This window comes from Triticum urartu, chromosome 5A (assembly GCF_056163025.1).
Source record: "Triticum urartu cultivar PI428250 chromosome 5A, HENAU_Tu73, whole genome shotgun sequence".
NCBI classification, from domain to species: Eukaryota; Viridiplantae; Streptophyta; class Magnoliopsida; order Poales; family Poaceae; genus Triticum; species Triticum urartu.
In genome coordinates, this window is record NC_141877.1 from 464,429,101 (window position 1) to 464,440,632 (window position 11,532).

The 11,532-nt window shown below is 42.0% G+C and overlaps 1 protein-coding gene across 1 annotated transcript; it reads right to left on the reverse strand.

Moving 5' to 3' along the window:
- Nucleotides 1-3,313: 3,313 nt before the first annotated feature.
- On the reverse strand, nt 3,314-8,176 carry LOC125529574 (peptidyl-prolyl cis-trans isomerase FKBP16-4, chloroplastic). Its single transcript, XM_048693977.2, has 9 exons — nt 7,893-8,176; nt 7,738-7,799; nt 7,576-7,631; nt 6,827-6,884; nt 5,441-5,515; nt 5,166-5,255; nt 4,641-4,718; nt 3,715-3,755; nt 3,314-3,634 (listed from the first exon to the last, which is right to left on the reverse strand). Exons 1-9 carry the CDS (start codon nt 8,074-8,076, stop codon nt 3,607-3,609), a joined length of 672 nt encoding a protein of 223 aa, XP_048549934.1. The 5' UTR covers nt 8,077-8,176; the 3' UTR covers nt 3,314-3,606.
- Nucleotides 8,177-11,532: the final 3,356 nt, after the last annotated feature.

Below are 11,532 nucleotides of genomic sequence, written 5' to 3' on the forward strand. Positions count from 1 at the left end.
TAAAGGCCTACTTGAACAAGTGTTTTTCAATGAAGGACCTTGGAGAAGCTGCTTATATATTAGGCATCAAGATCTATAGAGATATATCGAGACACCTCATTGGTCTTTCACAAAGTATGTACCTTGACAAGATATTGAAGAAGTTCAATATGGATCAGTCCAAGAAGGGGTTCTTGCCTCTATTGCAAGGTATGAGATTGAGCACGGCTCAATGCCCGACCACGGCAGAAGATAGAGAAAAGATGAGTGTTGTCCCCTATGCCTCGGCCATAGGGTCTATCATGTATGCCATGCTGTGTACCAGACCTGATGTAAACCTTGCCTTAAGTTTGATAGGAAGGTACCAAAGTAATCCCGGCATGGAACACTAGACAACGGTCAAGAATATCCTGAAGTACCTGAAAAGGACTAAGGATATGTTTCTCGTCTATGGAGGTGACGAAGAGCTCGTCGTAAAGGGTTACGTCGATGCTAGCTTCGATACAGATCTGGATGACTCTAAGTCACAAACCGGATACGTGTATATTTTGAATGGTGGGGCAGTCAGCTGGTGCAGTTGCAAGCAAAGCGTCGTGGCGGGATCTACAGGTGAAGCGGAGTACATGGCAGCCTCGGAGGCAGCACAAGAAGCAATCTGGGTGAAGGAGTTCATTACCGACCTAGGAGTTATTCCCAATGCGTCGGGCCCGATGACTCTCTTCTGTGACAACACTTGAGCTATTGCCCTTGCCAAGGAGCCCAGGTTTCATAGGAAGACCAGGCATATCAAGCGTCGCTTCAACTCCATTCGTGAAAATATTCAAAATGGAGACATAGATATTTGTAAAGTGCATGCGGACCTGAATGTCGCGGATCCGTTGACTAAACCTCTTCCTCGAGCAAAACATGATCAACACCAGAACTCTATGGGTGTTCGATTCATCACAATGTAACTAGATTATTGACTCTAGTGCAAGTGGGAGACTGTTGGAAATATGCCCTAGAGGCAATAATAAAATGGTTATTGTTATATTTCCTTGTTCATGATAATTGTCTATTGTTCATGCTATAATTGTGTTATCCAGAAATCGTAATACATGTGTGAATACATAGACCACAACATGTCCCTAGTGAGCCTCTAGTTGACTAGCTCGTTGATCAACAGATAGTCATGGTTTCCTGACTATGGACATTAGATGTCATTGATAACGGGATCACATCATTAGGAGAATGATGTGATGGACAAGACCCAATCTTAAGCATAGCACAAGATCGTGTAGTTCGTCTGCTAGAGCTTTTCTAAGTGCCAAGTATCATTTCCTTAGACCATGAGATTGTGCAACTCCCGGATACCGTAGGAGTGCTTTGGGTGTACCAAACGTCACAACGTAACTGGGTGGCTATAAAGGTGCACTACAGGTATCTCCGAAAGTGTCTGTTGGGTTGGCATGAATCGAGACTGGGATTTGTCACTCCGTATGACGGAGAGGTATCTCTGGGCCCACTCGGTAATGCATCATCATGATGAGCTCAGTGTGACTAAGTAGTTGGTCACGGGATCATGCATTACGGTACGAGTAAAGTGACTTGCCGGTAACGAGATTGAACGAGGCATTGGGATACCGACGATCGAATCTCGGGCAAGTAACGTACCGATTGACAAAGGGAATTGTATACGGGATTGCTTGAATCCTCGACATCATGGTTCATCCGATGAGATCATCATGGAACATGTGGGAGCCAACATGGGTATCCAGATCCCGCTGTTGGTTATTGGCCGGAGAGTTGTCTCGGTCATGTCTGCATGGTTCCCGAACCCGTAGGGTCTACACACTTAAGGTTCGATGACGCTAGGGTTATTAGGAAGACTTGTATGTGTTTACCGAATGTTGTTCGGAGTCCCGGATGAGATCTCGGACGTCACGAAGAGTTCCGGAATGGTCCGAAGGTGAAGATTTATATGTAGGAAGTTGTCATACGGTCACCGGAAATGTTCGGGGGCGTATCGGTATTGTACCGGGGCCACCGAAGGAGTTCCGGGGGTCCACCGGGAGGGGCCACCTCTCTCGGAGGGCCTAATGGGCTGTTGAGGAAAGGGAACCAGCCCTACATGGGCTGGGCGCACCCCCCTTGGGCCCATGCGCCTAGGGTTGGGGGGGAAACCGCGCCCCCCTTGCTTGGGGGGCAAGCCCCCTCCCCTTGGCCGCCGCCCCCTCTAGATCTCATCTAGAGGGGCCCAGCCCCCTTCCTCCTTCCCCTATATATTGAGGGGCAAGGGGAGGGCTGCATACAACATCCAAGGCGCAGCCCCTCCCCTCCCCAACACCTCTCCTCCTCCGTAAGAGCTTGGCGAAGCCCTGCCGGAGTACTGCTGCTTCACCACCATCACGCCGTCGTGCTGCTGTTGGAGCCCTCTTCCTCAACCTCTCCCTCCTCCTTGCTGGATCAAGGCGTGGGAGACGTCCTCGCTCCGTACGTGTGTTGAACGCGGAGGTGCCGTCCGTTCGGCGCTAGGATCTTCGGTGATTTGGATCACGACGAGTACGACTTCATCATCCCCGTTCTCTTGAACGCTTCCGCTTGCGATCTATAAGGGTATGTAGATGCACTCCTCTCCCTCTCGTTGCTAGATGACTCCATAAATTGATCTTGGTGATGCGTAGAAAATTTTAAATTTCTGCTACGATCCCCAACAACACCTTCCTAAGCACCTATACCTTAGAGGGGATGACTTGTGCCCTAAGGCCTCACACGTTTCCCTCTTCACCATTCTCTCGCGCCCACCAGGGGCTATTCTCGCCGTGACGAGCGGTTTGTTGTGTAATATTTGATGCATTTTTTTGCATTTTCCAAAAGAAAAACTCAATATGGCATATTTTACAAGCTATTACTCAGTTTAGGGTTATTCCAACATTTCACACCATAATCCAATTGATTCCTTTCGAAATGAGCATTATTATTCTGTTCATTTTACATTTTTTACATCATCATATGTAGGTCAGTTATTCTTACCATTGGCTCATTATCTTGTGATTATGACTACTACCTACCAGTTTTTTGTGGTGAACGTCTACAAGTACTCATGCTTATAGTCTGCAGAAACTATCCGAATTAACGCGTGTGTTATTCCGTATTGCCTGAATACATATCGCTACTAAGAGCATCTAGGAATTTCCTATTTGGCGCTCGCATCACTACTAAGGGCAGCCATTGGATTGCAATAGGAGGCATATTTTGACAGCTATAGTACCGGCAAAAAGTCAACTGCAGAGGAACTGAAACCCTTAAAATCAAGTACTGGAACTAAAAAATAATATCAAAAGTCAGAACAAGATGATGAAGCTGCAAAGGCTATACAAGTGAGAACTGTGTGTGTTACAGACAGAGACAGAGAGGGATTGTACCTGAAAAAAATGCAAAAAGGAATTGAATATATACTATAATTTATGGAACTTGCTTATTCTCCAACCAGCCAAAAAAAAAGCCTCCAAAGTCAAATATTACATTATGGTGCACTTATTTACACAATAGCACCACTGAAATCTGATACATCTAGCCCCCTTTCTTGCAGTAACACTCTCCAGCATGTTCAAATATACATCATTTTCTGCAGAAGTCAATGCACAATTATCCTTCAACGATCTTCACAGGACTCCTGTGGAACAGATTGTTTTTCATTAGTAATGGCAAGAAAAAAATAATATCATGTGCATATTATCTAATAACTGCACATACCCGAATGGACTCTGTTTGATTGATAGTAGTTCGACATCCAGCTGTTAAAAACAGATAAACATTGAGTAAATAGCAAAAAATCACCACAATTGGCGTTAGGATTTCAAAAAATTACCACTTTTTTTCTTCGCTAAAACCTACTGGTATTGGAGCAAAATTTAGCAAAAAACATGTATGCTTGTTTTTTTTAAGTTGACACGATTATAACAGGGATGGCCCGCGTATAAGCACTAATGTGGCATAAAAGTCAACACCGTTTGTTTGACCGTTACATTGGACGTGTTATGACCAGGGGTGGGGGGGGTGGGGGTGGGGGGGCACCTATCAGTTCTATCCCCGTCAATAAAATTCCCCCATGGGAAAAAAAGATCCCCCGCACACGAGGCCTCCCGTCGGAGCTGACCCGTGCCATCAGCCCTACATCCCCGCCGTCAGCCTAGATCCCATCCATCACCAACCCCACATCCCAACAAAGTTACACTGGCAACAAGCTGAAGAAGAATGGAATAACTATTGATGTAAATGGCGGTAAAACTGTGTCTATCATAGCTTGCCACAGAACTAGTCAAGACTTGTTAAACATTTAACGGTTTAAAAGTTATTAAAAAATATGAAATAAATAGGAGAGGCTCACTCTAATTTAATAAAATAATCCAACGGTGTGATTGTGAAAATATGCATTGATGTGTCCTCGGCGAAAAAAACAAGCATTTCAACTCACTGCAGGATCAATATATACTGAAACATTTGTTATTTTTGTCCAGCACACATCCAGACATATTTTTTCAATCCCACCGTTGGATCATGTTATATTATAGGTGTGTTGGTTCGGTATTTTTTTCAAAATTTTTGAGAACTTTTGAGAACTAGTTCTGTGGTAAGCTATTGTAGAAAATCCTACTCCATGAAGATAAATGACTGTTTACCTCAATAGTTGCATTAGGAGGAATTTCTTGAACGCCCTTTTTTCCATAAGCTAGCTCAGGAGGAACAATAACCAACCTCTGAAATTTTCATTATTGTCATATTGCAGAATGAAAGTGATCTCCACATAAGAAATCATGTCAGGAGCCGAATTTGTATGTGTGTTCATGCCTCAAAATACTCACATGTATAAAGTGGTCACTGAAAATAAATAATTCATCGGAACCGAGAAATAATTGTTATGTAATCTTTATACTTATATGAAGCTAAAATGAATATATGCTTTTTGGCATGATGCAGGCAACTTAGCATATTTCATAATCATCAATAAATGAAAAAACCTCTAAAAGTCATCAATACTATCATTTGTAAGGGTTGACCGATGGAAGCTTAATTATCTGTGGCAGAGCATCATGTTCTGTAACTGGTATCAACATACCTTAGCTCTCTACAAAGTCACAGGATTGTTTATTTGAAAATAAAAGGTTGCAGAGCAAAACCAAAACGAAACCATAGAAATTACTCACCTGGCCTCCAACTTTCATTCCCTCAACCCCGAGATCCAATCCTTTTAGAACATTGCCTCTTTCAGAATTGCCAACATCAAACCCATACGGCTACAGATGATTTAAGACAAGTAAACGAAAGTTAAACCAGGAAAACTATATTTGAAGTACAGTCACTTTTCAAATACTGCATCGCACAACTATCATACTTGAATGAAATATGGCTACAGATAATTTACTGAAGAGTATTGCTAATTTATCCTACACAGAAAGAAGCCAAAAATGTAAGGCAATACCGTTCCACCAGTGACACCGAGGCCCTGCCTACTTGTCATGAATGTTATGCCCTTCCACTTGGCCACGTAATGTACCTACACTCAGATAGGCATTGATCATCATACTTGAAAAAAATGAAGCTGAAAACAAATTGCAACTTTTCTGAACATTCATCTAGCTAGTGTATGAATAAGTGAACACATATGGGTTGGAACACTAGTAGGTAATGTAAGGTTTCTTTAGGCCAATGTTGCAATTTTCAGGAGGGGGAATTCACTCTTGTCCAAAATCATCAATAATAATAACAATTCTGGAACTTCATATTAGAATAAAATGCCGAAAAGGACCAAAACAACTCAGGCCTTTTTTGGAACAAGGGGGTTATGTAGGAATTTCATAGGAATGAAATCCTATAGGAGTTTTTCCTATGTCACCCTTCCGATTGAAAGGGTTTGCTTGAAGAATTCCCATAGGAACCCTTCCTTTCCTCCACTTGTTGGAGGATCCTAAACATTTGCTCAAACCTCATGTTTTCAATTCCTTTGATAAGTCCAGTAAAACATGTCTCTTTATCTCTCCTCTTTTCTCTCTTTTCAAGAGATGGTTTCCTGCAAAGCGTCCAAACAACTATGTTGTACTAGTACATTGGCACGTGCAAAGCATGGCCAAAGTTTATTGCACATTGGGTATGGTTTTAGCAGACCCAGAACAGTCTTGCTGACGCGATTGGGTGCACTGCCAGTGTGTGTACCGTGAGAGGAGCGGCGCCAGACCAGCTACACACACTGATGGACGTAGCAGCAAATCAGATGAACTTTTCCTGCAACAAGTGCAGCGCCTTTGTTCTACTGTAGCATGCACGGTAGCTGCGAATCCCAACAATTTGAACCATCCAATGGCCTCTATCAATGGTCCATATTGTTTCTTGGTTTTGTGATTTGAATGTTTAAAACAGATACACTATATAGTAGTAGTATATATGTTGTATGATTCATGTGTTTTAGATTCCTATAAGATTCTACAAGACATGACATCTAATTCCTGCACTTTTCCTATTCCTATGATTTTCCTAGCCTACATTCCAAACAGGGCCTCAAGCAAAAACATAACAAAACAAAACAAAAGGATAGCTGTGTTATGTACATGCTTGAAAAGGAATGTTGTTACAGTTATAAGATGTCACCTTTTTATGCAATGATTTATAGTAATATAAAACCAGAGAGTCAAATTAATTAAACTACATGGTTTCAAGGAGGTAACAAAAAGTTTGCACAATTCAGATTTCCCATTTCATGATACCTCGGCATCATCAGTTCTTCTCATAAGTAGAGATTCATTTATGCAAATGCAAATGCAAATGATTTAGAAATGCTAGATAAAATGCAAATACTGGTGGTGGTACATACTGCGACACGTGATCCCTTAACTGCTTTGGCCCCACCTCCTACTTTGATGTCATAGTACCTGCTCAACACTTTGTAATTAAGTTACGTCACATTCAGGTGATGACAATTTAATTAGCAAAGCATGCTTCGGCTTATAAGTCCAACAAAAAGAAAACATACACAGCAAATCTTCAACAACTATTTTCACATACTGTGAACAGATTCAATCTTATTTTGTAAGATCGGTTAGCTTAGAATGCACGTATCACTAAGCTTACACGCCTTATCTAGGACAATATGAGGTTAGGAGCTACACGTCCACCAAAACACCATGTAACTGGCTTGATGCACTAACCATTCTACAGTCTGTAGAGCTTATTAATTGCTGGTCCAATTTACACTAATACACCTACACAGCACCAGAGGTAAAGTGCACCTAGGACCATGGTTTTCACTTTCAGAAAAAATTCAGCAACAACCGAGATCACCGAAATTCAGTGATTCCAGTGATTTCGGTTCGCATTTCGGCCAAAGGACCAAAATATTCAGTCGAATCCAGTTAAGTATTTGAAAATTTATTTGGATTCCTGTGTACTACTGAAATTGCTGAAATATTTCTGTCGAAAGGTAAATATTTCAGTGTCTACTGAAAGTCTGAAATTAGTACTATTCAGTGAATTTCATCGAAATCTCACTGAAAGTGAAAAAAACCATGCTTAGGACTAGCAGTAGACTATATCTCGGGGTAAATCAGCAAAGAGTATGCATACTTGATGCCATTAGGCAGAGTAATGAAGTCGCTCTCCGGAATCTTGTTGCTCCTGAACTGCCCAAATCAACCGAGCAAACAGCAAAAAATCTCAGCCCAGTCTCATCGGATGCCAAAGCCTGAACAACTGAAGCAGGACACGGTCGGGCACACGGGTTCTTACAACTCTCCTGCTGGTCGACACGGCGCCAGCCTCCCCTCCTCCGGCGACGCCAATCCCCACGGCTGGGCCATAAAAACCATCAACAACGCACGTGTTGACAGGCAGGTGGTGATAAAACTGGATCAGGAAATGACTGACGGGGAGGCGTCAGGAACCTGCGGTGGCGGCGGCTAGCGAGGCGAACCATCGCCGGGTGGTTGATGGCCCTTCCGGGGAGGCGTCCGCGCGGCAGGCGAAGGCGGCCGGCCGCGGCCGCCGGGCCGTCTTGGACGCGGTGGGGAAGGAGAGCGGGAGGGCGCGGCGCGGGGACAGGGCGGGCAGGAGGGATGAGAGCTCCATTGGTGGTGCGGACGACGATGCGAGGCGGTAGCAGCGGGGGCGCTTGTTTGATTTGGTTTTGGATATTTTTGTGGGGCTGGATCGTGTGGACTTGACGTTCGTGGCCCCTGAAATTTCCAAGCTGCTCAACTGGCGAGGCCACTTCCAAACAAGCCGGGGGAATCTTCGACTTTCAGCCGGGTTCGGCTCCTATCCAGTCGAGTTTTTCTTTGAAGGAACGCCACGCCACTTACTTTATTAATCGATCGTAAAACACTAGCATTGAGTTCATGAGCATCTATTCAATTATTCTCTCGGTCTCAAAATAAGTGTCTCAACTTTAATACTTCCTCTGTTCACATTTATAAAACGTTCTAGACGGTTCAGACAGCTTCCAAAACAGTTCAAAATCAGCTGTCTAAAACGACTTATAAAAAGGAGCAGGGAAGTATAACTTTATATTAAAGTTAGTGTAAGATTGAGACGCTTATTATGGGACGGTGGGAGTACAAGATAAATAAATGGGTTTCGTAACAATTTTGCTTAGTTAGTGGACAGTGCCATTGGCCTCCCGCCTATGGTGTTTGAACCGGATGTTTCCAATCATCGTAGCGTGATCAACACAATCTGCAAGTGTAGTAACCTCTTTTATCCACCAGGCAGGCAGTCGTGCCACCACAAGCTTCATCAACTTCAATACAACCTAATTCAGCAATAATATGATTAATTCCCATCGATGTCATCAAAATTAATCCATCCTTCATAGCTAGAGCTTCCATCATCGATGCTTCGGCTGCATAGGAAATCAAATGATCCCGTGGCAGCAACAAAATTACCATATCCATCATAGATTACTGCACCAGTCGAGAGAGACCTTAAGCATTGACGCTCAATTTAAAGAGGCCATTGATGGCGTGCTCCATTTCACACTTTCCCTCGGGGCAACTCTCGGTACATTCTCAGGAAAATTGTTACACATGGATAAAATAGATAATTTCTAGTTACCAATTGGTGAGATGTTCTCTCTGTGAGTAACCGATCTTCTGATGCGTCAGAGGTATCAGACCAAAACTGATATAATTTCAGACAAACCCAAAAGTGGCATGCCAAGGAAATGCCCCTTCGGCGAATCAATTAGCCCTTCCAACACAGTTGATCCCAACATTCCACAAACGAAGCATTAACAATGGCAATTTCTAGATCAAGAATTTTTCATAATTCCTTAGTTGAGTAGCACTCGCCGAAAAGATGCATAAAATCTTCAGCGAACAGATGGCAAATAGGAATTGTCCATCATTACCAATATGCTGGTTAAAGAGTTTGACTTCATTGGGGATAGCACCATGCATGGCCTTCCATATAATTTTTTTCACTTTTCCAGGGACTACAAACTTTCATATCTTATGCTAAATAGGATTAGTACCACTAGAGGACAAAGAAATATTATGTGACATATTACTAAATTGGTGTCTTCCACTCAATGTGATACGTAGAGTTTACTGAGAACGTTCCAAACCGGTTATTATGTCATGCCACATAATCATCAAAACCATTTGGACTAAGAGGAATCCTCAAAATTCTGGAAGCATCAACACATGAAAATATTGAATATATCAAGTTATCCTCCCATTCGCCTGAAACAGGTGAAAATATTGAATAGATCAGGTTCTCCTCCCATTCGCCTGAGAGGAATCCTCAACAATTAAGTCTCACACCTTGCTAGAATACCTCCCCTCAGTATCAGAATTTTTCTATTTGGACTAGAGGAAATCCATGGATCCCTCCAAATATCAATAGATTCTCCATTCCCAACTCTTTAAATACATTCCATTTTAAAAGTCTGGATACCATCAAATATACTTTGCAATGTGTATGATGGACCTTTTTTCAGACCCGCTTCAAGAATGCTTTGGTTTGGATAATATTTGGCCTTCAAAATCCTTGTGCATAGTGAATCGTTATTACATAAAAGTCGTCAAAACTGTTTAGCAAACATAGAAGATTAAAATAATGAAAACCCCTATATCAAGTCCTTCATGTTTCTTAGGAAACAAAGTTTCCACCATACAAACCAATGCATTTCCTTTGCAGTCAACTTGTTAATGTACACGTACAATAGCCGTCAAAATATGATGTCTAGTTGCAATCCACCCCAACCCCCAACCCTAGCCACCTCCGCAAGTGTTCCTACATGTCACTGCCTCATTCCCCCCTCCTTTCCCCTATCCGGCGGCCTCATCGACGACAAGAGGAGTGGGGACTAGTCCGTCTTATTTTCTATTTCTTAGGTTTTTGTTTTCCTGGCGATGTCGATAATGTGGTGGCAGCGATGGCGTGTTAAAAGAAGGTATCTTCCGTCTCTGCCTACCTCGATGTCCGATCCGGCATCAACAAAGGCATGTGTGAGTTTGTGTGCCTAGATCTGTTGGCTCCTTTCAGATATTTGCGGTTGATGTGTCTTTCAAGGAGAGATATTGGCTGGCTATTGACCGTTTTGTATGGAGTTGTCTGTCCATTATACTCCCCGGTTGGTATAAGAACCGGGACTAAAGAAAATTTTACGATTTTTTTTCTATTTTTAAATTTCTAAATTATTTTACAATTTAAACTCTAATCATCCCTCATCACTGCTCAATTTAACCTCTAATCTCTAATCACCCCTCATCACTGCTTAATTTAATCTCTAATCACCCCTCATCATTCCAAATCATCTAACTTCCCGACCGGTCACCCATCCTCTCACTACTCCAGCCTAAGCACGCTTAACTTCCAGGTTCTATTCCCCCTCGTTTCCAAGTCTGCACTTGTTGTTTTCTTGATAATAGTAAGATGTCAATCCTATTAACCCTCAGGAGTTTAGCTTGAGCATGAAGTCACACGTTTCACTGTTTGAGTTTGAAACTATTATTCTAAAAAACAATAATTATTTATTACACTAATATTTCTTGAATAAGTAGTTTGACCAGATTTGACCAAAATTCAAAAAATTGAAATAATTATTTAGTAACACTAATATTCTTGAAAAATTATGTAGTAACACTAATACTTCTTGAATAAGTAGTTTGACCATAGTTTGACTAGATTTAACCAAAATTAAAAAAACTGAAATTTGAGCATATCTTTTTTTCCTTTTAGAATTTGAGGATTCTAAAAATTTGCAAACAGACCGTAGGCTGTCAAAATCGGATGCGGATTTTCGTACATGTCTAAATTTAAGTTTTTAAATTTTCCTAACTAGTAGATGTAGTAATATAACTATATCTTGAAGGATTTTATTTTTTAAAGTTTTTATCAATTTCTTTTATTTTTTAAAAACTGAAATGGTGATATGCGCGCGGGGAAGGGGGGGGTAGAGTTTGAGAAGTGAGCCCTTTATTCCAGGTTTGAGACACGAATCAGGACAAAAGGGCATCGCACCTTTAGTCCCTGTTCATATCTCAAACCGGGACTAAAGGTCTAATCTTTAGTCCCGGTTTG